Genomic DNA, 24924 nt, shown 5'->3' on the forward strand with positions numbered 1-24924 from the left:
GGGTGCGTTCAGTTCATTTCAACGTGTGCTACGTTGCGTGACGGTTTGGGGTGCGTTTGCTCCCGTTTGGTGGGTGTGATCACTTGAAATCGCAAAACTCGTGCAGCACACAGCCCACCATACAATCTTTATCTGGCCCCCATAATCGCATTGGTATCAAACTGGTCGTTCAGTACAGTATCGTTTCCGTTGAATTAAACATTCAATACCGTTCTGTCGTACTGAACGCACCCCTGATCCCATGGCAACGGTGCACGGAACATTAGTTGCTAAGCAACATTGTAGTGAAAGTTATTTTTTTGCTAGCTGCTACTAGTCAAGTGACCTAGCTAGCTATGAAGTTCACCCACACTTTTCTTGCAAGTCAAGACGTGTTTTTCATTCAAAGGTTTGGGGTTTTGTCTAACGTTATTTGCTGTTAGGAATGTTCAATAATATGTGATAATATATGAGAAGCTGTAACCAGTTACCACTTGTTGTTGGTCTAAAGTTCTGTTCCTAGCTAAGTAATGTTAGCTAACTTAGCAAGCAACGCGTGAAAACTAACTTCTGTGGGAATTCTCTTTTGCAGTTCCACCCAGGATGTGCCCAGCATTGAAGACAGACACAGAGATACTGGTCAGTACTATAGCAAGTTAGTTAGATGAGAAACATTTTAACATGAGGCGTTGTACAATATTTGAAGCCATAGGCTACATTATTTTATTACAAAATATCCTATGCCAACAAAACACAAACGTGATTGTTGTTGTGATCAGGTAAGATTGTACTTTTAACGTTACTGGTCAGGACCCGGTTTCCCGATAGCGATGGAATTTCGTGTTTTAATTATGCATATTTCCTACAGAGGCAGAATATGTAACATGCGTTTCACAAAACACCACACAGAGAGGTTTGCTGTGCGTCGTTGGAGCATGATGTGTCGATCCTGATAGGATATAAAGAAAGGGAGCGCTGCTCTCGCATCAGCTTTCTCCATTCAAATATTTCCTTAACATTATCATTATTTCACAAAACTGACGAGGGATCAGCTCCTAGAGATATATAACTACCTACGGCTCTAAATATTGAGGTGGCTTATTCTAATGCTTACCCCCAAATGCACTGAATCACCGATTTGCCACATCATTGCACACGTTAGGTTACACATCATATATTGAGACCAATTACAGACCTTAGCCTAAAAGTATAAAATATAACTACATTGATTGAACATTAAATGTATTTCAATATGATTAAAATAAGCCTATAGCCAACTGTTTATGTTAATGCATCATCTCGGTTGCTTGTTTTGATTATTTGAAAAGACACTGGAAACTTTGTTTTTCTAGTCAACTTTAGTCGGAAGTTATCAGCGGTCACAGAGATGGGTAAATCATGTGATTTCATGTTTAGCTGTTCTACGAATAGTCTGAGGCGGGTGTTAGATTACGAGCGTTTTCAAGTGCAACGTTAATAACGATGGATTTGGGAATGTCTCCGAGATTTAACGATGCTCCAACAAAGGTTCTAACGATTCATTTAGCCATAAGATGCTTTTGGGAAACCGTCCCCAGATGTTTTACGGTTACTCACATATTTACAGTATTTTTACAAAATGATTACAATAATTGCAGTAGTCTATCACCTAGCCTGCTAAATGCAAGCTTCATCTGATTTATTCTAAGAGGACATCAGAGAATGCCTATGAGAGACTCATCCTGCACCACCTACAGCACTATGGACTCTTTACAAGTAGGTTGGCACTTGGCAACCTGACACAATTACTGGAAACTCAAGAGGCTTGCCTTGCATCATTTGTTTACATAAATGTTACTTGGTGAGACCTGACCTACATCATTCCACTCTCTGTCAAATTACCATGCAATTTAATCCTGCAAATCAATCAATTCAAGGGCACCAATCTTACCCCAACAAACAAGATGCCATTATGACCTTTTATACAGTAGTTGAGCATAGTTCATGAGATTGTGCTACTGCTACTCTTGCCATATTAGCCAGTTATGTAACATGTTTACATACACAAATAAAATGTTTATGCATTCTTTGCTATAAACCAAGAAAAAAAAAACATTACAGAGTGCTTCCCTCAGAAATGTCAATTCTCTCCCCTCAGGCACAGATAATTATTTCCAAGGCAACCTCTTAAGACAAAGATGGAGGGATTCCCACCACCCTGGCTCCAGCCACCCAGGGACCCACTCCTCTGACAGCAATAATTCCAACATGGAGGATGCGGAGCAGGAGCCTGGCAGGAGGGCATGTAAGATGAGAGCCACAATATGGACATGCAAAAAAGGACAAATGGGTCAAAATAGCGAATAAAGCTATTTTACACTTGAACTATATCAATTTACTCTTCATCTGGATAGTAGTAGGGTAAGGGTTTTTGTTAGCGGTGTATAGTTGCTAAATGGTTAAAATTGGATTTGTGGTTAAAGTGTTAAGCAAAGCCCACAAGTTTGTGTCATGGGCAGATAGTGATGACTGATAAACAAGAGGGCTGGTATACCTTGTTGTATTTCACAATAGAGCGTGATTCTCAGGCTTCTCCAATGCTGGGTCATGTTACTTTTGGATGTGATGCAGCAGTGTAATCCAGTTGATTAAAGCAATCCAGTCCACCTGCTCCATGTAATACCTTGATTACAGGATACAGAGGGCGGTGTCATTTTAGTCATCTTTTAAAGCCCTGTCATCCCAAAAGACCAGATTAGATCTCTATTGAATGCCTCTGCTAGTTACGGTTAAGCATCTTATTATTAGCGTCTACTACCATCAACCGGCTCTTTGTTTTTCTCAGCAGGATAGATCAAATATTATTCATATAGTGCATTCGGAAAGTATTCAGACCCCATGACTTTTTCCACATTTTACGTGAGAGCCTTGTTCTTAAATTGATTAAATTATTGTTTTTCCTCATCAATCTACACACAATACCCCATAATGACAAAGTGAAAACAGGTTTTTAGAAATGTTTACCAATTTATTAAAAAACAGAAATACCTTATTTACAGAAGTTTTCAGACCCGTTGCTATGAGAATCGAAATTGAGCTCAGGCGCATCCGGTTTCCATTGATCATCCTTGACATGTTTCTACAACTTGATTGGAGTCGACCTGTGGTAAATTGACCTGTGGTCAATTGATTGGACATGATTTGGAAAGGCACACACCTGTCTATATAAGGTCCCCAAGTTGACAGTGCATGTCAGAGCAAAAACCAAGCCATGAGGTCGAAGGAATTGTCCGTAGAGCTCCGAGACAGGATTGTGTCGAGGCACAGATCTGGGGAAGGGTACCAAAATAAATCTGCAGCATTTAAGGGTCCCCAAGAACACAGTAGCCTCCATCGTTCTTAAATGGAAGAAGTTTGGAACCACCAATACTCTTCCTAGAGCTGGCGGTCTGGCCAAACTGAGCTATCAGGGGAGAACAGCCTTGGTCAGGGAGGTGACCAAGAACCCGATGGTCACTCTAGCAGAGCTCCAGAGTTCCTCTGTGGAGATGGGAGAACCTTCCAGAAGGACAAACATCTCTGCAGCACTCCACCAATCAGGCCTTTATGGCACATGGCAGCCCACTTGGAGTTGCCAAAGAGCACCTAAACGATTTTCTGGTCTGATGACACCAAGATTGAACTCTTTGGCCTGAATGCCAAGCGTCACGTCTGGAGGAAACCTGGCACTATCTCTATGGTGAAGCATGGTGGTGGCAGCATCATGCGGTGGGAATGTTTTTCAGCGGCAGGGACTGGGAGACTAGACAGAATCGAGGGAAAGATGAACAGCACAAATTACAGAGAGACCCTTGATGAAAACCTGCTCCAGAGCGCTCAGGACCTCAGACTGGGGATAAGGTTCACATTCCAACAGGGCAACGACCCTAAGCACACAGCCAAGACAACACAGGTGTGGCTTCGGGACAAGTCTCTGAATGTCCTTGAGTGGCCCAGCCAGACCCCGGAATTGAACCCGATCAAACATCTCTAGAGAGACATGAAAATAGCTGTGCTGCAACGCTCCCCATCTAACCTGACAATGCTTGAGAGGATCTGCAGGGAAGAATGGGAGAAACTCCCCAAATACAGGTGTGCCAAGCTTGTAACTTCATACCCAAGAAGACTCGAGGCTGTAATCGCTGCAAAAGGTGCGTCAACGAAGTACTGAGTAAAGGGTAGATGTAAATGTGATATTATGTAAATGTAATATTTCAATTTATTTTTAATACATTTGCAAAAATGTCATTATGGCATATTGTGTGTAGATTGAAGCAGATACTTTTTTTTGATTTTATCCATTTTAGAATAAGGCTGTAACATAACAAAATGTGGAATAAGTCAAGGGGTCTAAATACTTTATACAGTGTAGACATCGTTAATGTTGTAAATGACTGTTGTAGCTGGAAACGGCAGATTTTTAATGGAATATCTATATAGGCGTACAGAGGCCCGTAATCAGCAACCATCACTCCTGTGTTTCAATGGCATGTTTTTTAAATACATTTTTTTATTTTTTTATTTCACCTTTATTTAACCAGGTAGGCTAGTTGACAACAAGTTCTCATTTGCAACTGCGACCTGGACAAGATAAAGCACAGCAATTCGACACATACAACAACACAGAGTTACACATGGAATAAACAAAACATAGTCAATAATACAGTAGAACAAAAAAACAAAAAGTCTATATACAGTGAGTGCAAATGAGGTAAGATAAGGAAATAAATAGGCCATGGTGGCGAAGTGATTACAATATAGCAATTAAACACTGGAATGGTAGATGTGCATAAGATGAATGTGCGTGCAAGTAGAGATTCTGGGGTGCAAAGGAGCAAGATAAATACAGTATGGGGATGAGGTAGGTAGATAGATGGGCTGTTTACAGATGGGCTATGTACAGGTGCAGTGATCTGTGAGCTGCTCTGACAGCTGGCGCTTAAAGCTAGTGAGAGAGACATGAGTCTCCAGCTTCAGAGATGTTTGCAGTTCGTTCCAGTCAGTGGCAGCAGAGAACTGGAAGGAAAGACGACCAAAGGAGGAATTGGCTTTGGGGGTGACCAATGAGATATACCTGCTGGAGCGCGTGCTACGAGTGGGTGCTGCTATGGTGACCAGTGAGCTGAGATAAGGTGGGGCTTTACCTAGCAGAGACTTGTAGATAACTGGTAGCCAGTGGATTTGGCGACGAGTATGAAGCGAGGGCCAACCAACGAGAGCCTACAGGTCGCAATGGTGGTTAGTGTATGGGGCTTTGGTGACAAAACGGATGGCACTGTGATAGACTGCATCCAGTTTGTTGAGTAGAGTGTTGGAGGCTATTTTATAGATGACATCACCGAAGTCGAGGATCGGTAGGATGGTCAGTTTTACGAGGGTATGTTTGGCAGCTGGTACAATGCTGTGTACTACTCCCTTCACAGAACAGCGCAAACTGGCTCTAACCAGAATAGAAAGAGAATAGAGAATAGAAAGAGAAGTGGGAGGCCCCGGTGCACAACTGAGCAAGAGAATAAGTACATGAGTGTCTAGTTTGAGAAACAGCTGCCTCACAAGTCCTCAACTGGCACTTTCATTAAATAGTACCCGAAAAATACCAGTCTCAACATCAACAGTGAAGTGGCGACTCCGGGATGCTGGCCTTCTAGGCAGAGTTGCAAAGAAAACGCCGTATCTCAGACTGGCCAATAAAAAGAAAGATGGGCAAAAAACACAGACGTTGGACAGAGGAACTCTGCCTAGAAGGCCAGCATTCCGGAGTCGCTTCTTCACTGTTGACGTTGAGACTGGTGTTTTGCGGGTACTATTTAATTAAGCTTATAGTCCCACTAAGCGCAAACCAGATGGGATGGCGTATTGTTGCAGAATGCTGTTGTAGCCATGTTGGTTAAGTGTGCCTTGAATTCTAAAAAAGTCACTGACAGTGTCACCAGCAAAGCACCATCACACCACCTCATCCATGCTTCACGGTGGGAACCACACATGCAGAGATAATCTGTTCACATACTCTGCGTCTCACAAAGACACGGTGGGTGGAACCAAAAATCTCACATTTGGACTCATCAGACAGATTTCCACAGGTCTAATGTCCATTGCTCGTGTTTCTTGGCCCAAACAAGTTTCTTCTTATTGGTGTCCTTTAGTAGTGGTTTCCTGGCAGCAATTCAACCATGAAGGCCTGATTCACGCAGTCTCCTCTGAACAGTTGATGTTGAGATGTGTATGGACTGTGTGAAGCATTTATTTGGGCTGCAATTTCTGAGGCTGGTAACTGTAATGAATTTATCCTCTGCAGAAGAGGTAACTCTTGGTCTTCCTTTCCTGTGGTGGTCCTCATGAGAGCCAGTTTCATCATATCGCTTGATGGTTTTTGCAACTGCACTTGAAGAAACTTTCAAAGTTCTTAATGTTGGATTTCTGAATTGACTGACCTTCATGTCTTAAAGTAATGATGGACTGTCATTTCTCTTTGCTTATTCGAGACATAATATGGACTTGGCCTTTTACCAAATAGGGATATATTCTGTATACCCTCCTACCTTGGCACAACACAACTGATTGGCTCAAACACATTAAAAAGGCAAGAAATTCCACAAATGTACTTTTAACAAGGCACACCTGTTAATTGAAAGGCATTCCCGATGACTACCTCATGAAGCTGGTTGAGAGAATGCCAAGAGTGTAAAAAGCTGTCATTTTACATTACATTTACATTTAAGTCATTTAGCAGACGCTCTTATCCAGAGCGACTTACAAATTGGTGCTTTCACCTTATGACATCCAGTGGAACAGCCACTTTACAATAGTGCATCTAGGTCTTTTAAGGGGGGGGTGAGAAGGATTACTTTATCCTATCCTAGGTATTCCTTAAAGAGGTGGGGTTTCAGGTGTCTCCGGAAGGTGGTGATTGACTCCGCTGTCCTGGCGTCGTGAGGGAGTTTGTTCCACCATTGGGGGGCCAGAGCAGCGAACAGTTTTGACTGGGCTGAGCGGGAACTGTACTTCCTCAGTGGTAGGGAGGCGAGCAGGCCAGAGGTGGATGAACGCAGTGCCCTTGTTTGGGTGTAGGGCCTGATCAGAGCCTGGAGGTACTGAGGTGCCGTTCCCCTCACAGCTCCGTAGGCAAGCACCATGGTCTTGTAGCGGATGCGAGCTTCAACTGGAAGCCAGTGGAGAGAGCGGAGGAGCGGGGTGACGTGAGAGAACTTGGGAAGGTTGAACACCAGACGGGCTGCGGCGTTCTGGATGAGTTGTAGGGGTTTAATGGCACAGGCAGGGAGCCCAGCCAACAGCGAGTTGCAGTAATCCAGACGGGAGATGACAAGTGCCTGGATTAGGACCTGCGCCGCTTCCTGTGTGAGGCAGGGTCGTACTCTGCGGATGTTGTAGAGCATGAACCTACAGGAACGGGCCACCGCCTTGATGTTATTTGAGAACGACAGGGTGTTGTCCAGGATCACGCCAAGGTTCTTAGCGCTCTGGGACGAGGACACAATGGAGTTGTCAACCGTGATGGCGAGATCATGGAACGGGCAGTCCTTCCCCGGGAGGAAGAGCAGCTCCGTCTTGCCGAGGTTCAGCTTGAGGTGATGATCCGTCATCCACACTGATATGTCTGCCAGACATGCAGAGATGCGATTCGCCACCTGGTCGTCAGAAGGGGGGAAAGGAGAAGATTAATTGTGTGTCGTCTGCATAGCAATGATAGGAGAGACCATGTGAGGTTATGACAGAGCCAAGTGACTTGGTGTATAGCGAGAATAGGAGAGGGCCTAGAACAGAGCCCTGGGGGACACCAGTGGTGAGAGCACGTGGTGAGGAGACGGATTCACGCCACCTGGTAGGAGCGACCTGTCAGGTAGGACGCAATCCAAGCGTGGGCCGCGCCGGAGATGCCCAACTCGGAGAGGGTGGAGAGGAGGATCTGATGGTTCACAGTATCGAAGGCAGCCGATAGGTCTAGAAGGATGAGAGCAGAGGAGAGAGAGTTAGCTTTAGCAGTGCGGAGCGCCTCCGTGATACAGAGAAGAGCAGTCTCAGTTGAATGACTAGTCTTGAAACCTGACTGATTTGGATCAAGAAGGTCATTCTGAGAGAGATAGCGGGAGAGCTGGCCAAGGACGGCACGTTCAAGAGTTTTGGAGAGAAAAGAAAGAAGGGATACTGGTCTGTAGTTGTTGACATCGGAGGGATCGAGTGTAGGTTTTTTCAGAAGGGGTGCAACTCTCGCTCTCTTGAAGACGGGAGGGACGTAGCCAGCGGTCAGGGATGAGTTGATGAGCGAGGTGAGGTAAGGGAGAAGGTCACCGGAGATGGTCTGGAGAAGAGAGGAGGGGATAGGGTCAAGCGGGCAGGTTGTTGGGCGGCCGGCCGTCACAAGACGCGAGATGTCATCTGGAGAGAGAGGGGAGAAAGAGGTCAGAGCACAGGGTAGGGCAGTGTGAGCAGAACCAGCGGTGTCGTTTGACTTAGCAAACGAGGATCGGATGTCGTCGACCTTCTTTTCAAAATGGTTGACGAAGTCATCTGCAGAGAGGGAGGAGGGGGAGGAGGATTCAAGAGGGAGGAGAAGGTGGCAAAGAGCTTCCTAGGGTTAGAGGCAGATGCTTGGAATTTAGAGTGGTAGAAAGTGGCTTTAGCAGCAGAGACAGAGGAGGAAAATGTAGAGAGGAGGGAGTGAAAGGATGCCAGGTCCGCAGGGAGGCGAGTTTTCCTCCATTTCCGCTCGGCTGCCCGGAGCCCTGTTCTGTGAGCTCGCAATGAGTCGTCGAGCCACGGAGCGGGAGGGGAGGACCGAGCCGGCCTGGAGGATAGGGGACATAGAGAGTCAAAGGATGCAGAAAGGGAGGAGAGGAGGGTTGAGGAGGCAGAATCAGGAGATAGGTTGGAGAAGGTTTGAGCAGAGGGAAGAGATGATAGGATGGAAGAGGAGAGAGTAGCGGGGGAGAGAGAGCGAAGGTTGGGACGGCGCGATACCATCCGAGTAGGGGCAGTGTGGGAAGTGTTGGATGAGAGCGAGAGGGAAAAGGATACAAGGTAGTGGTCGGAGACTTGGAGGGGAGTTGCAATGAGGTTAGTGGAGGAACAGCATCTAGTAAAGATGAGGTCGAGCGTATTGCCTGCCTTGTGAGTAGGGGGAAGGTGAGAGGGTGAGGTCAAAAGAGGAGAGGAGTGGAAAGAAGGAGGCAGAGAGGAATGAGTCAAAGGTAGACGTGGGGGAGGTTAAAGTCGCCCAGAACTGTGAGAGGTGAGCCGTCCTCAGGAAAGGAGCTTATCAAGGCATCAAGCTCATTGATGAACTCTCCGAGGGAACCTGGAGGGCGATAAATGATAAGGATGTTAAGCTTGAAAGGGCTGGTAACTGTGACAGCATGGAATTCAAAGGAGGCGATAGACAGATGGGTAAGGGGAGAAAGAGAGAATGACCACTTGGGAGAGATGAGGATCCCGGTGCCACCACCCCGCTGACCAGAAGCTCTCGGGGTGTGCGAGAGCACGTGGGCGGACGAAGAGAGAGCAGTAGGAGTAGCGGTGTTGTCTGTGGTGATCCATGTTTCCGTCAGAGCCAAGAAGTCGAGGGACTGGAGGGAGGCATAGGCTGAGATGAACTCTGCCTTGTTGGCCGCAGATCGGCAGTTCCAGAGGCTACCGGAGACCTGGAACTCCACGTGGGTCGTGCGCGCTGGGACCACCAGATTAGGGTGGCCGCGGCCATGCGGTGTGGAGCGTTTGTATGGTCTGTGCAGAGAGGAGAGAACAGGGATAGACAGACACATAGTTGACAGGCTAGAGAAGAGGCTACGCTAATGCAGAGGAGATTGGAATGACAAGTGGACTACACGTCTCGAATGTTCAGAAAGTTAAGCTTACGTAGCAAGAATCTAATTGACTAAAATGATTAAAATGATACAGTACTGCTGAGGTAGGCTAGCTGCGTTGTTGACACTACCCTAATCAAGTCGTTCCGTTGAGTGTGACGTTTCTACAATGCTGCTTTTCGGGGGCAATGGGTGGCTACTGTGTGTTATTTCATATTTTTGATGTCTTCACTGTTATTCTACAATGTAGAAAATAGTACAATTAAAGAAAAGCCCTTGAATGAGTAGGTGTATCCAAATTTGTGACTGGTACTGTATATATACATATGGTGGTAGTACATGCCAGGTGCACTGGTTTGAGTGTGTCAAGAACTGCAACGCTGCTGTTTTGACTTACACTACTGTTGCATTTATGTTTTTCCTGTACATAGGTATATTTTTGTCATGAAATTCTATCACCTTTTTTTGTGATGCAGTGATGTTTTCTATCTATCCCCCAGTCACCTTGCACCTGGGACAGGCCCTCAGGACCAGGCAGCTGGTGATAGATTTTGACGGGGAGCATCCCATCCCCCGGCTTAGGGAGCCCCTGGACCTGTTTGCCATCCCCTCCACCCCTTTCCAGGGGGTCCGCTGGCCCATTGAGTATGAGGTCTTCAAGGAAGCCATACACCACATAGGTACATCCCACTGAACTGTATATGCTGTAACAAACACTAAGTGTTGTTTTGACCTGTGCAGTGTTTTGAACAGTCCAGAGCTTTCCATTACAGAGTTCTGTTTCTCAGTGGGCTCCACATTTTTTAACTATTATACAGTATCGTGTTAATCCAAATTGAAATGTTATTGTTATTGAAATACTGTATATTGCTGTGTTCTAGAGTGGGACCCTCCAGACCAAGAGCCGTTCTACCAGCCCACGGGCCATGAGAGGGCCCCCATGCCTGTCGGGGAGGAAAAGGGGAACGTGGTTTACTGCATTGACCCAGGTAACCCTAACTCTATGTCAGTAACCCTAACTCTATGTCAGTAAGGTATATAGCGGTGCCCTTAGTAGGCTTTCATTTTCTGACAGTGTTACCTCTCTCACCTGTCCTTCTAGCTCCTGTTCTTATTCTTTCCCCTGTTTAGGCACAAAGACCTCCTACTTCACCTACTCTCGTGTGGGAGGAAGCCGGGGGCCCATCAAGAGCTCCACCTCTTGTGCCATGCATCAGGACAAGTCCACCCTGGCCTTTGAGTCACGCTTTGAGAGCGGCAACCTGCAGAAGGCAGTTCAAGTGTGAGTCTACTGAGCCTGTATAACTGTTTAACCTATTTACAATTTACAAATTGTTGCTAAGTTGCAGGGAGGGTAACTGTGTGTAGGGAAGAATCTTTCCTTCTCACTCTCTTTCTATCCCCCTCTCCCACTTACACAGCGGTGTCCATGACTATGAGCTCACCCTCCGCACCGACATGTACACCACCAAGCACACGCAGTGGTTCTACTTCCGGGTCAGAAACATGAAGGCGGGGGTCACCTATCGCTTCACCATAGTCAACTTGATGAAGGCTAGCAGCCTGTACTGCCTGGGCATGAGGCCTCTGCTCTACTCTGAAAGAGCCGCCTGGGAGAAGGGAGAGGGCTGGCGCCGAACTGGCTCCAACATCAGATACTACCGCAACCAGCACCACCAGGCTGAGCAGGACAACAACACTACCACCAACACAAAGTCCCTACACTCCCTTACATGGACCGGCCAGTTCCCCTACGACTTTGATACCTGCTATTTGGCCCACTGCTACCCCTACACCTACTCCCACCTGCAGCACTACCTCAGCCGCCTCACCTCCAACTCGGCCACCAGCGCCTACTGCAAGCTGCGGGTGCTGTGTCGCAGCCTGGCCGGCAATGCTGTGCACGTGCTGACAGTGACATCACCAGGAGGGGGCTGGATGGATAGGAGTGCCAAGCGGGCGGTGGTGGTTACAGCCAGGGTGCACCCCGGGGAGACCAACAGCTCCTGGATGATGCAGGGCTTCCTGGACTTCCTGCTAGGAGAGTCAGACGACGCCAGGCTGCTGAGGGAGACTTTTGTGTTTAAGGTCGCTGACACACTTTGGGCCTTTTTATCTTTGTAAATATCCATGTGTTTCATTTATGTATTTGACTGCCATGTGGGATAAATTACGTTTTCCCTTCAGAATTAGAAACACCCAATAAAGACACTCATGTTGATTGTTGTGTTTCTCCCTTGCGGACTTGCAGGTGGTGCCCATGCTGAACCCAGACGGGGTGGTTGTGGGGAACTATCGCTGCTCTCTGGCCGGCAGGGACCTGAACAGGAACTACAATACCCTGCTGAGGGACTCCTTCCCCTGTGTCTGGCACACCAGGAACATGGTCAAGAGGTGAGAGGCGGGAAGCAGGAGGATACTCAAACAGATGTGACACAGTCATGCCTTTCTAACCTATGGAGAGGTTTGTCAGTTCACTCTGCCTTTTCTGACCTCTGACCCTGTTGCCATGGTTTTCCCTCTGTCCTTGTTGTTGCCTTGGCACCCAAGACTGATGGCTGAGAGGGACGTGGTGTTGTATTGTGATTTCCACGGTCACAGTCGTAAGAACAACGTCTTCATGTATGGCTGTACCAACAGCGATGATGCCACACAACGGCTCCATGAGAGAGTCTTCCCGCTCATGATGAGCAAGAACGCCCATGACAAGGTTCCAATCCCATTGAAATAAAGAAAATCATATTTTTTTTTTACTGGAGACCTGGCCAAGAAGGCATCTCCAGTATAAAACCACAGTACATTTATGTTATAAATCACAGCTAGGGAGTCAAACACAATGTTTGTGTCCTCTTCCTGAAGTTCTCGTTCAGGAGCTGTAAGTTCAGAGTTCATCAGAGTAAAGAGGGAACAGGACGCGTCGTCATGTGGAGGCTAGGCATCAGGAACAGCTACACCATGGAGTCCACCTTCGGAGGCTCCACTCTGGGTAAGCATGCACAGGGTGTAGTGTGTGTATATGTGTATGCATGCTATAGAGCTTCATTTCCATTCTGCATTATAGGGAACAGGAAGGGGACCCATTTCACCACCAGGGACCTGAAGTCTCTGGGGTACTACTTATGTGACACACTGCTGGACTACTGTGATCCCGACCCAACCAAGGTGAGTGGAGTCAACCTCTCACTACCACAGTGACCAAGGTTACATCTCAGCTTGTCATGTTGATGAACCATAATGTGTGTGTGTGTGTGTGTGTGTGTGTGTGTGTGTGTGTGTGTGTGTGTGTGTGTGTGTGTTAGACCAGTCACTGCCTAGCTGAGTTGCGGGCAATGTTAAGGCAGGAGCTCAGAGAGAGGCTGGGCCGGGATGTCGACTCTGATGGATCTCTCAGCATCTCCATTTCTGACATTGAGTCCAGGTAAGGAAGGTTTTAGAGCATCACACACACACACACACGTACATACACCTAAATGTCCTTTTTGTGTCTCCTCCACAGTACCAGCGGCTCAAACAGCACAGAGTCTGATGGCCTGCCTGTCCATCTACTGAACCGAATTGATGAGGTGCCGTTTGAACCTTAACCTTCGTATGACCTCAGTTATGTTTGTGTACAATAGCTTTAACTGAGTCTAATGCCAACTTATTTTCTAGCAGAGCCAAGTGAAGAAGAAACACCTGAGGAGTGGTAAGGAGAGGAACAGACTGAGACAGGAGAGAGTGAGAAACGTTGACCCAAAGGTCCTCCACAGGAACATCAAGAACATAGTGAGAAGAACACACACACACACAACACATTAGTGCAGCTCATCCACCAGATACAATGAAACATACAGTGGTCCCTAATACATAAAAGGCTGGGAGAGACATACAGACAATATAGCGTGATTGGGCGAGTTCGTTTTGCATTGCCTTTTGCCCCGGAAGGGTGGAGATTTCACTTTAGGAACAAAACAAACTCGCCAAATGACATTCTTCCTCCTGTCTGTCTCCAGGACCCTGTGCTACCCACTGAGGACATGGTGAAGGTGAGGATCCAGGAAAAGACGGTGGCCGTGGTCAGAGAGAAGAAGAAGAGAGAGGTATGGATTAGAGAGAGAGAAGCTCAAACTCTTCCTCATTTGCTTAGACAGATTGTGGCTTTTGCATTTCCCCAGTATCTCATTTCTGAAGACATGCGCTTCTACTTCTGATGTAACGGTATAGGTGCCGTTTGTGGTGAAAGTGAGCCGTCAGACAGAACGCTCCTGGATCCCCCATCCCACCACTCGCATCGGGGTCATAGGCCATGTGACCCTCTGGCAGGAGGAGGAGTCAGAGAAGGTAATGTCTGCCATTCACCCTTCAATCCCTACTGCATGTTGATAGTTTTGCATTGTCATTAAAGTACTGTTACAGTTCACATTTTCTCAAGGTATTTCACAACAACCTGGGCCTAGAACCCCCCCACCTCCCTTCCCAACCTCTTCTCAGTAGGTCAATGCACTCTGAGCATCCCCACCCCATCAAACTTGACAAAAGATATGAACGAGCAGTGATTGTTTTGTCCTAGTCTGATGCTCAGCATTAACTGTGTTCCAGAATGAATACCTGGATGCTGTAAGGGCTGCATACCTGCGTACTCAGCCACCTGTCACAGGTACATGGACTTTTATCATTAGAAATGGATTTCGTTTTCTGGCCACATGACTAAAGAAAAACACATTTTTTCTTTCCCAGTTTACATGCAGAATGTTCAGGTTGACATTTATTGTCATGAATCTTGCCCTGTGTAATGAACACGATGGGAGACAGAGAGCTGGTTTCCAGCAGGTGTTTATTTGTAAAGGACCACAGGAGGAGGAAGGTAGTTGGGTCCAGGGGCAGGCAGAAGGTCATACACAAGGGGTCCAAAAAGGCAACAGTACAGGCAGGGAAAAGGCTAGTAACGTAGTCCGGGAGATCAGGCAATAGGTTGATAACAGGAAATCCAATAGGCTAAAGTACAGGCAGGGAATAGGCAAATGGCGTCATTAGGGAGGCAGGCCAAAACTATCATACACAAGAGGATTAATTACAGGAAACCCAGCTTCGAATAGAAGTGTGTCACAAAACAAACGATACCTCACAATGATGGGGTGCAAAGAACTGAACTACATAGTGTGTGACAATGACATACAGGTGTGTGAACAGGTGATCAGAATTCAGGTGATTGGGATCTGGAGAGTGAGCTGCGTTCAGGGTATCTACGTGTTTGAGAGTGTGAGTTGGAATCAGACGTTACACCCTCTGCAGAGTGGCCACTTGCTGGCACAGTCACAAAGTAATACAATATTATCTTGACCCTAACCACAATGCTAACCCTAATGCCTAACCCTACCCTTAAATTAATTAATTAATTTGTACTTTGCAACTGGCCCATATAGCAGAAATCGCTCAGTTCAGCCTCCAGGGCAATATTTATTACAATAAACATCCCTTCCTCAGAGGAGCCGGAGGAGGAGCGGCTGCAGTATTGGAGTCCCCAGCTGCAGTTTGGCTCCTCCCAGGCCCCGCGGCCGGGACCTCAGCGGCGCCCCTTATCTTTTACAGCTGTACAGCAACGCGGCTTCTCTGTGCCTGTGCCCACCTCGAAGATCAGGGTTCACACCACCCCCATTCAGCAGCAACCCATGCCCTTCAGCCCCGATCACAGAAGCCACGCTGGGATGAGAGGTGGGTTGGAGCGCAGAAATAGAGTGGGTAGAATGAATGGTGCAATATTGACATGAAGAACACACACCCAATATGAAGTTAGGTGTTCGCGAACTGGAAAGTAGTATGATAGTAGAATTAAAATAGTATGACAAAGAACTGCAATCAGGAGTGTCGTCAATGGCATTCTTTTCCACCCCACAGTTTAACAGATGCTAATCAAACTTTCCAAATATTGCTATTGTAAAGATGTTCGATCAGTATGAATGCTGTTATTACTCTTGTCTTTCAGAGAGGATGCCTGCTTTACACAGCAGGTAACTACAGCAAAACATAGCGGTAAAATATGCTCTTTATTGAAAGTTGACTTAATTTATGACTAAACATACAGGACTGGGACCGTACATCGTCTGCATAAATATGTCAATGTTAAATTGGACAGTCTGTCACACATGTGTGTTTTGTGTTGGAAATGTGTCAGTTCTCCCCCAGTAGTTTCGAGCATGCAGTGCAGGGTGGTCCCTGAGTTCATCCCGCCACAAGGCCTGGAGCCCTGCCGCTCTTCCAACGTCTACCCAGCCAAGTCCCACCACCAGTGGCCACGCCCAGAGAAACAAGGTCACGCAGCCCGGGTCTCCAAACGCTACTACATGCCAGAGGCTCCAACCTCTAACACAGATGCCTTAGAGCCCCTATGGAGGAGCCCAGAAAGGGACTGCACAGCAGGTGTATCAGACGCTATGCCTGTGGGTGAGCAGGACCAGAGTGGACCTCAAGCAGCCTTTGAGAAGCCACCGAGTAAACCTGGGACAGACGGTAACTCCTTCCTGCCAGACCTGAGGCACATAGACTTCAGAGGGAAAAGGTTACTGTCCTCTCCACACCAGGCATTTTGACTTTCTAGTGCGTCTAGTTATAGTGCTGTACATAATATACTGTATATTGGTATACACAGTATAATACAGTGCATATACAACAGATGTTTATTTATGTTTCTTTCACTCTACATGTGAGAATAACTCTCTCCCTCTGAGGTCCTGCCCCAGCTATAACCCCTCTTCCCTCCATCTTTCCTCTGTAGCCATGGCTGTCTATGGGGAGACCAGGCAGGGGCTGGAGTACAGAGGCAGGGCCCCTCAAAGAGAGAGCCGCTGAGGGGGGGAGAAGGCAGGCGTGTATGTGGAGGAGATGCAGCAGCAAGGCGTGTGAAAAGCAACCACAGGTACTGAAAGGGTATGCCACCCCTGGGCTTATACCAGTTTTATATTTAAGCAATAAGGCCCGACGAGGAGTTATATATGGCCAATATACCACGGCTAAGGGCTGTTCTTAAGCACGACACAACGCGAAGTGCCTGGATACAGCCCTTAGCCATGATATATTAGCCATATATCACAAACCCTCAAGGTACCTTATTGCTATTATAAACTGGTTACCAACGTAATTAGAGCAGTAAAAATAAATGTTTTGTCATACAAGTGGTATATGGTCTGATATATCCCGGCTGTCAGCCAATCAGCATTCAGGGCTCGATTCACCCAGTTTATATGGTTCTTTATCTTACCAGCTAGTACATCTAAAAACTACAGTGAAACGCTGAACTTGCTTGCTCTCAGTGGAATGCTTAACTTGCATTCAGAGCTATTTTGAATGGTACCCATTCTTCTCAGGTTGGCCCAGCAGACATTGCAAGAGGAGGATAAACAGGAAATGGGCATTTTACCCCAGATGTCCTCGACCACCCACACCAAGATAGATCATCTGCCCCGACAGCTAGACAGTCTACGTAGGCTCCAGAAACTCAGCCTGGCCAATACCTCCAGGTTCCACTCCAGTGGGAGAGGGGCGGAAGCAGGGACAGGGTTGGATCAGGAGAAGAGGATGGTCGCCAGACCGTCAGGGTCTGCCCCTCCTCGCAGTACAGCACCTTTGAGCTGAGAACCAGGCAGGGACACACATTGGCAAATGTACCAGACAGACTGCCGATACGAACCCCTGAAGATAGGCGGAGACTATAGGAAGTTTCTGCTCTATTTTGACCACAAGAAGATGTACAGCACATTGCCTTTCAGGTGGATATCGAAATTACATGTATTTTTGCCTTGATTGTGTGACTTTCTTATTTGATGAGTCTACGTGTCACTTTAAATCTAACTGAACTGTTTTGCATACTTTTTATAATATTTTGTATCCATTTTTCATAATGTAAATTATTTATTTTTCATTTCTCAAATGGGGGCGTAATCAGATTGAGTCACTCCCAATGCAGAAGTTATTTCTGTTAATCAAGAGACAGCTCATCATTAATCATAAAGTATCATATAACATCAGTCCAGAAAATACTGTCTCAGTATTACTGGGCAGCCCGCGTAATATTATCAAACTGTCTATGCATGTCTTCATCATTCAGACACAATGTTACTGTAGCATAAACCTTGTGAAACATAGATATTTAGCAGACACTTATCCAGAGCGACTTAAAATTAGTGCATTCATCTTAAGATAGCTGGGTGAGACATCCACATATCACGTGACAAAAAATATATACAGTTTGTATTTTTAGTCACATATACATTTAATCTCTTCACATCTGTACAAAAAAAATCACTGAATGTACACATGGTATAAAAAGACATATGTAAATTGCTGAACATGGTCCACTGATAACAAAACTGAGGGCTGAATCCTAACTTGAGATACATGTAAGTAGCATGTAAGTTTCTCCTTACTCATAATCAACATTAGGAGATACAGTATACACGACTCTCTTTCCTGTGTTTCCAAGTGTTCATCTCTTTCTGTGTGTCCGCTCAGCCGAGCAGTCAGGCGGCCCTCAGCTCCTGAATCCCATCAAACCAGAGCTGCCAACTCTCACGCATTGACTGTGAGACATGGATTTGACCCTCATCTCACGCTCCCACGGCACACCTCTTACATCTCACACATTGAAAAGTACTGCATTTATTTTTCTAATTCGTGTTGTGCTCCAAATCGTTTTGAAATTGGAAAATCTGCGACCGAGGTAAAGACTTTATTCAGGTTGGATATTCAACGGATATTTGCCTGTAGTTTTCCTAACGTCCACCAACAGCAGTTAGGGACCGTCAACGTATTGACAAATCACATTTTTAAAATTTCAATAGCTCTTTAACCATTACTCCTAAAATGTTCAAAACGGATTCTAGCTAACCTGATGGCAGAGACACATATTGCACACACTATTTTTTATTTTTTTTTGTCAATTTACATCTCGCACTATTTTAAATTATTTATAAAACATCTTGTAATTCAATAGCGCCTTGGTCATGTCACAAACCTCAAATAAGGTTCATAATGTACACTCAGTGGGCCTAACTCATTGCACACCCTTTTGCTTGTCCATTTGCATCTCATGAGATTTTATGATACATTTTTTAAAGTTTCAAATTTCAATATTTCCTTACCGTCATGACCTACAACCCTTTCAGAATATCCACTGAGTACCAAGGTAAAGACAGTTTCAGGTTGGATATTCACCAGATATTCACACTTTCAAACCTCAATAGCTTTCAAACCACTTGAGCCACAGACTCCAAATAAGTGTCATGATGTTGGAAACATTGTGCAGATCTTATTTTCACGATTTGGACAATAATTCACTTTTCAAAGCTAGTAAATGTGTAAATGTGAGCAGCTTTCCGTATTAGTTAGGGAGCGTAAACAAAGTACAAACTTGTCTTACATTCGAATTTCAAGAGCTCCTTGGTTCAGAATGTCCACTCAGTGGGCCTACACATTGCACACCCTTTAGTTTGTCCATTTTCATCTCACACGTTTTTACATGCATTTTTCAAACTTTAGAATTTCAATAGCTCCTTGGTCATGTGACCTAATGACCTCAAACAAACTTCAGAAGGTTCACGGACTAGCCTTATATATTGCACACTCTTGTTTGTTTACTGTAATCTCATGTCAATTACACACCTAAGACGTGTGCAGTGGACATATACCCATATTGCATAACTTTTAGTTATGTATCTTCTATATTGTTGTACATTAATATAATATTAGTTTGACAATTAGCCCCAGATTTTTAGCAACAAAAAAATATATATATAAATATTTATATTGTTTTGGCTTGCCTGTTTTGCATGTTATTTTGGCATTAATGTGTCACATATCAGTTTGCAAACAATGTCAAAAATAAATTTATATATATATATATTATATAATTCAGTTAAAACCTCTACAGGATTGGTGTCCCCCCCACGGGACGGTTGAGCTAACGTAGGCTAATGTGATTAGCATGAGATTGTAAGTAACAAGAACATTTCCCAGGACATAGACATATCTGATATGGATAATTATTGTTAAACTAAATGCACTGTCCAATTCACAGTAGCTATTACATTGAAAGAATACCATGCTATTGTTTTAGGAGAGTGCACAGTTATGAAGTTGAAAATGTAATAATAAACCAATTAGGCACATTTGGGCAGTCAATACAACATTTGAACAGAAATGCAATGGCTCATTGAAACAGTACACTGCTTCCAAATTGCGCCTAACTTGGAATATTACATTTTGGCCTTGTTCTTGCATTTAAAGATGATGGAACAAAAAAACACATGTTTTTCTTTGTATTATCTTTTATCAGATCTAATGTGTTATATTATCCTACGTTTCACATTTCCACAAACTTCAAAGTGTTTCCTTTCAAATGGTATCAAGCATATGGTTAAGGTCCTTGCTTCAGGTCCTGAGCTACAGGCAGTTAGATTTGGATATGTTATTTTAGGCGAAAATTGAAAAAAAGGGTCCGATCCCTAAGAGGATTTATTAAAGCTGCATACACACATGGTCTCTTTTTTTGTTTTCTTGAGTAAGGCGGCTCTACCATGCAGGTGTTTCAGCCTAGCTCAGTGCTTTCTGTGGTGGTGGGGTGAGCCAGCAGAAGATACGGAGCGTTGCGCCATGATTGGCTCAGTGTTCTGTCACTCGTGGGGACAGTACGTCATCTCCAAGTTTAAGTGCTTAGTAAAGGTAGACAAAACATGTCAGCCTTTTGGGTTCTGCCATAGAGTTATATTACCAATGCCCATCCAAGAAGGCTCAAGGTCAATGGCCACAGATAAAATGACGTCAAATTACATTTTATGTACAGTAGCTTTGATTGGACTGATCATGTCAACATCTTACTTTCAAAGTCTTAGCTAGCAGTAATCATCATGAATCAAGTCGACAATCTACTGGCAAATAATAATTAATCCTTGACATATGAAGATAAATAATGAAGAGAAATTATAGATAAAATGTATCGGTGCTCATCGGCCATTGGACATAAAGATTACACAACAAGTTGGAAATAGCAAATTCAACAATGATTCGTTTCGAGGGAATCAGTGGCTAACTGCAAGCGTTGCAAAGAAACCACTAACGTTAGCCTGCTAATCAATTGAGTGGCTGTGTTTTTTTCTTCTTCAAGAGTTCCCACCATAAATCCAGAGAATGTCATACTTCGATGACAAAATTTGCCCACAAAGGACCGCTGCGCCACCTTCACAAGGTGAGTCCAAATATGTATTGTATGCTGCTGCATAAATGATGTAATATGCCAGGGAGATATGTATACTGGAGCTAAGAAAGTAATACTAAGTGTATGTTGTGTAGTAAGCTGTTAGTAACCCATGTGCCTCACTCTAATAATTTGGTCTATTTTCACTTTTGCGGTATTGTAAACACATCATTCATGCTTGTTTGGTTCCTTTTTTGTACAGCTTTGACAGTGCTACTGATAGTAGTGGTGGCGGTTGGCTTACACGTGCAAATTCAACACACACATCATTCTATAATAGAATTGTGTTATTTAACGTGTCAAATTAAAAGCTTATTTAACATGTCAAATAGTGTTATATGACTTGTATTGTTTTTGACACGCAAAGACCCAAATGGCGTTCAGTGTGCCTCACCCTAATAATTTGGTATATTTTCACCTCTTAATTTAGCCTACTGTTCTAACTTGGTGGTGTACATATAGCCTATATCCTGTTTTAGAGAAATGTAATAATCCAATATTGTAAGCGCTTTCATTGTCTGTTTATATGCCCCCTTTATTTATCCTATGGTTCTGACTTGGTGTACAGGGAGAATACTGTAAGAATGGCCCATGTTCTGAATTCTGCCGATGTACATTTCAAAAGTGCTGAACAAATAGTTATATTGACTACGTCCATCGTCGCTTGCTCATTGTCTTAATTGAAATTACGTATTGCCTCTTATCCGCTTGTCGTTCCCGTTATGCCATAGTTTGTACATCTCAATTGTCAGTGGAAACCACATTTGTTTAAGCAAGTCAGCCATATCAGCTATGTTTTTTTTAAAGGCAGTAAATGAGGCTGAATGAACTGTTTCGCTGCCAGAAAAGGCTCTGCTGATAGCTAGGTGTAGCAGTGGTAAGGTGTTGGGGCAGCTTTATGTAGGCCCTAACAGTTTGTGGGCACCGTTTGTCACCGTTATAGTGCAATGAATGTATTGTTTAGTGTTGTGTAGTGGCTTTGCTGGCATGTGTCCCACATTGTTTTTTTTTGCCTCACCAAGATGTACATGCTAAAATCGCCACTGTCATATGTCCCTACGACAGATCATTTTAAAAATTCTTATTGTTCTAGTGAACCACTATCAGTCAAGGGTGCATTCAATCGTGAAATCGCAACCAGCAATATAATTGAGCAAGCAGAGTTCATTGTAATCAAAGGAAATGGAGAACCACTCCTGGACAAAGATACAGTCATGAAACTGGGGGTTCTGAGAATAGGTGCTGATGTCGCAACAGTGACAGACACCAAGCCCTCCCTAAAACAGCAGTACCTACAAGTGTTCCAGGGAGTTGGAAAACGGAAAACAAAACAGACCTCCGGAAGAAGGTCAACCAAAATGTAGAGAAACTTTTGGACATAGACATTGTAGAACCTGTTAATGACCCCACCCCATGGATAAACCCAGTGGTCATTGTACCAAAGGCAAATGATGAGATAAGAATGTGCTTAGACATGAGACAAGCAAACCTGGCTATAATATCCCAACAGTAAACGAGTCCAAAGGCATTGGACCTACGGCAGAGGGAGTGCAGTGATGCACTCCAGGGACCCAGAGAGAACCTCAGAAGTGAGAAGCTGCCTGCTGGGAGTGAGAGCACCGCAGGAAAAACACTCACATGGATCCGATGAGAATGTGAGGATTGCAGCAGTGAGTGCTACACCCAAAGCACTGACTACCAGAGAAGTAGAAGAAGACTCAGCCAAAGAGCTAAGAGAGATAATGCTATTGCAAGTGGACATTTTTAGAACTGTAAAGCTTATGCCTCAATAGCGAGTAATTTATGTGTAGTTGGATACCTAGTTCTTCGCAGAACAGGCATCGTGCTGCCACAGGCATTACATGCGCAGGCACTTGCACTAGCTCATGAAGGACACTTGGGAATAGTGGGCACAAAGCAGCATCTCAGAACCAAGGTTTGGTGACCTGGCATGGAAAAGGAAGCCGAGAGACAATGTAAATCATGCCACGGTTATCAGACAGGAGATAGACCTGACACACCAGAACCACTGAGCCTTGTGGGAGTAGTAAAACTGTGGAGAAAGAGGAGGAGCACCTAACGTATCCTTTCACATTGTGGATTCCATTTGCCAGAGGTTCGTATAGTAGTCTACATATCCTACCACTACCTCAAGCTAATATGTTTTGTGGGTTGTGATGCTTTCCAAGGCACTCTTTTGGGTATTACTGTGGGCGCAAGGCAAACCTGCAGTCGTTGGATGAGCGAGTGCTGACCATCGTGGGTGGAAAACCTGCTTATCTTCCTGAACATCCGGACCAAGGAACAACGCTACCTCCACTTCTGTAGTGGGGGAGGTATCACACCACCATGGTAGTGTCAAACAAATACACTGGCCCTGGATAACCTTGACACACCCTCATTTTAAACCCATCTGTCACTGTGTTTCTCTGCAGGCCCACCCCAGTAAGAGATACTTTGCTTTGGCAGAGAAGGGAGACCAGCCCAACATCGTCATCTATGAATATCCCTCACTACAACCCTACCGCATTCTCAGAGGTATGGGAACTTACAACACACACACAAACTATTAGGTTTTTAACAATTTATGAAGCATATGATCAATGATCAAGACATTTGGTCTGTGGACTTTAACTGTGAGGGCACCCTGCTGGCCAGTGTGGGTAGTGCTCCGGACTACTTGCTGACATTGTGGGAGTGGAGGCATGAACAGGTGATGCTGCATTGCAAGGCCTTCGTTCTCACAGGACGTCTAAGGGTCACCTGACAACTCACCACCTCCGGATCAGGACACAAGAAGTCAGTAGCAATCAATCAATCCAAATGTTTTTGTGTACTTGCACTTTTATAAATTTGTCAAAAAGCACTTTATAGAACGCCAAACCTCCTAAGAGAAAACAGATTTCATCATGAAATATGGACAATAAACCCATAAATGGCTTATTATATGTACAGAGTCGTACACCGTGTGAGTTGATCTCTTATCATCCATTCCTCTAGGCTTTAGAAAATGGCCAGCACTTTTACTGATCTCAAACTGAAAGGCCTTCTGGAAAGGTTTAAGTAGACTACCCTGACAGATATCGTGGGGAAGGTCTGTCCACTGCTCTTATCATTCAATTCCTACTATTGCATTGAAAATGACCCAAAGCAATATGCTCTTTTCCTGTTGTTTTATGTTGTCCCGATCACATCCCTTCTGTCTGTGTTATTGGGTTCTGAGAATATGAAATATACTTATTCATGTCACTGAGGGAAAGAGGGTATAATGCATAACATTTACATTATGTCAGATAAAGTTATTATTAGCCATCAGGGATCCGAGGAGAAGAGAGACAGTCTGGTACCAATCACCATGACGGCCGTGAGTTGGGGAGGAGTGAGCACTTTGGGGTAGAGGTCAGGTCAGATGAAGTGAGGAAGAACAGATATCACTAAAGTTCTGTCTAGCAGCAGAGATGCATTGGCTGTTCAGATGTGTAGGAGGAGACTCAACATAGTTACATATCAGTGTTTGTGTGAATATGTCATCGTCTAATGCAGCTGTATTGATCCTCTGGGAAGAACAAACTTGGTTTTAGCTTTCATAGTGTCCATTGAGTTTTTACTCTGAGAATTAGAACCTAACAGTGCCAAGTGGTGTCTGGGTCTGAGTGGGGGAACATGCTAGTGTGGGACAGGGGTCTGATCAAGGTGGAGATCTGCCATAAGGGTGGAAGGACGTGCCACGCTGGCACCACCCAGCAGTTTGTCCTGGACGAGAAGGAACTCATGACCATTGGCACTGACGGAGCCATTAGGGTAACCTTTCAGATATAGTACAGTCCTCTCAGCCCCAGTCTAAGAGGTCTCTGCTAACCCTAAAAAGCCGGCCTGAACAACTGG

The 24924-nt window shown here is 45.0% G+C and overlaps 1 protein-coding gene across 7 annotated transcripts; it reads left to right on the forward strand.

Annotated features, from left to right (window-relative positions):
* The first annotated feature begins 181 nt into the window (after window positions 1–181).
* Window positions 182–20320, forward strand: LOC115109526 (cytosolic carboxypeptidase 2-like). Of its 7 annotated transcripts, none has more exons than XM_065009796.1 (23): window positions 191–388; window positions 572–618; window positions 1668–1734; window positions 2117–2263; window positions 10316–10495; window positions 10697–10804; window positions 10947–11097; window positions 11237–11903; window positions 12067–12209; window positions 12366–12525; window positions 12675–12801; window positions 12877–12977; window positions 13115–13233; window positions 13312–13378; window positions 13467–13580; window positions 13808–13894; window positions 14019–14135; window positions 14394–14451; window positions 15279–15506; window positions 15778–15802; window positions 15967–16350; window positions 16567–16718; window positions 17156–17237. In XM_065009796.1, the coding sequence occupies exons 2-22, from the start codon at window positions 583–585 to the stop codon at window positions 16712–16714; spliced, it is 3234 nt and encodes a 1077-aa protein (XP_064865868.1). In that variant the 5' UTR covers window positions 191–388; window positions 572–582; the 3' UTR covers window positions 16715–16718; window positions 17156–17237. The 7 variants fall into 7 exon arrangements, 6 of the variants coding, with proteins under 6 accessions (XP_029490358.1, XP_064865868.1, XP_029490356.1 ...); XM_029634496.2 differs by having other exon boundaries at window positions 197–388; window positions 13470–13580; window positions 16567–16707; window positions 17156–20320; XM_029634494.2 differs by having other exon boundaries at window positions 198–388; window positions 16567–16707; window positions 17156–20320.
* The last annotated feature ends 4604 nt before the right edge of the window (window positions 20321–24924 follow it).

Source organism: Oncorhynchus nerka, linkage group LG25 (assembly GCF_034236695.1).
Source record: "Oncorhynchus nerka isolate Pitt River linkage group LG25, Oner_Uvic_2.0, whole genome shotgun sequence".
Classification (NCBI taxonomy): Eukaryota; Metazoa; Chordata; class Actinopteri; order Salmoniformes; family Salmonidae; genus Oncorhynchus; species Oncorhynchus nerka.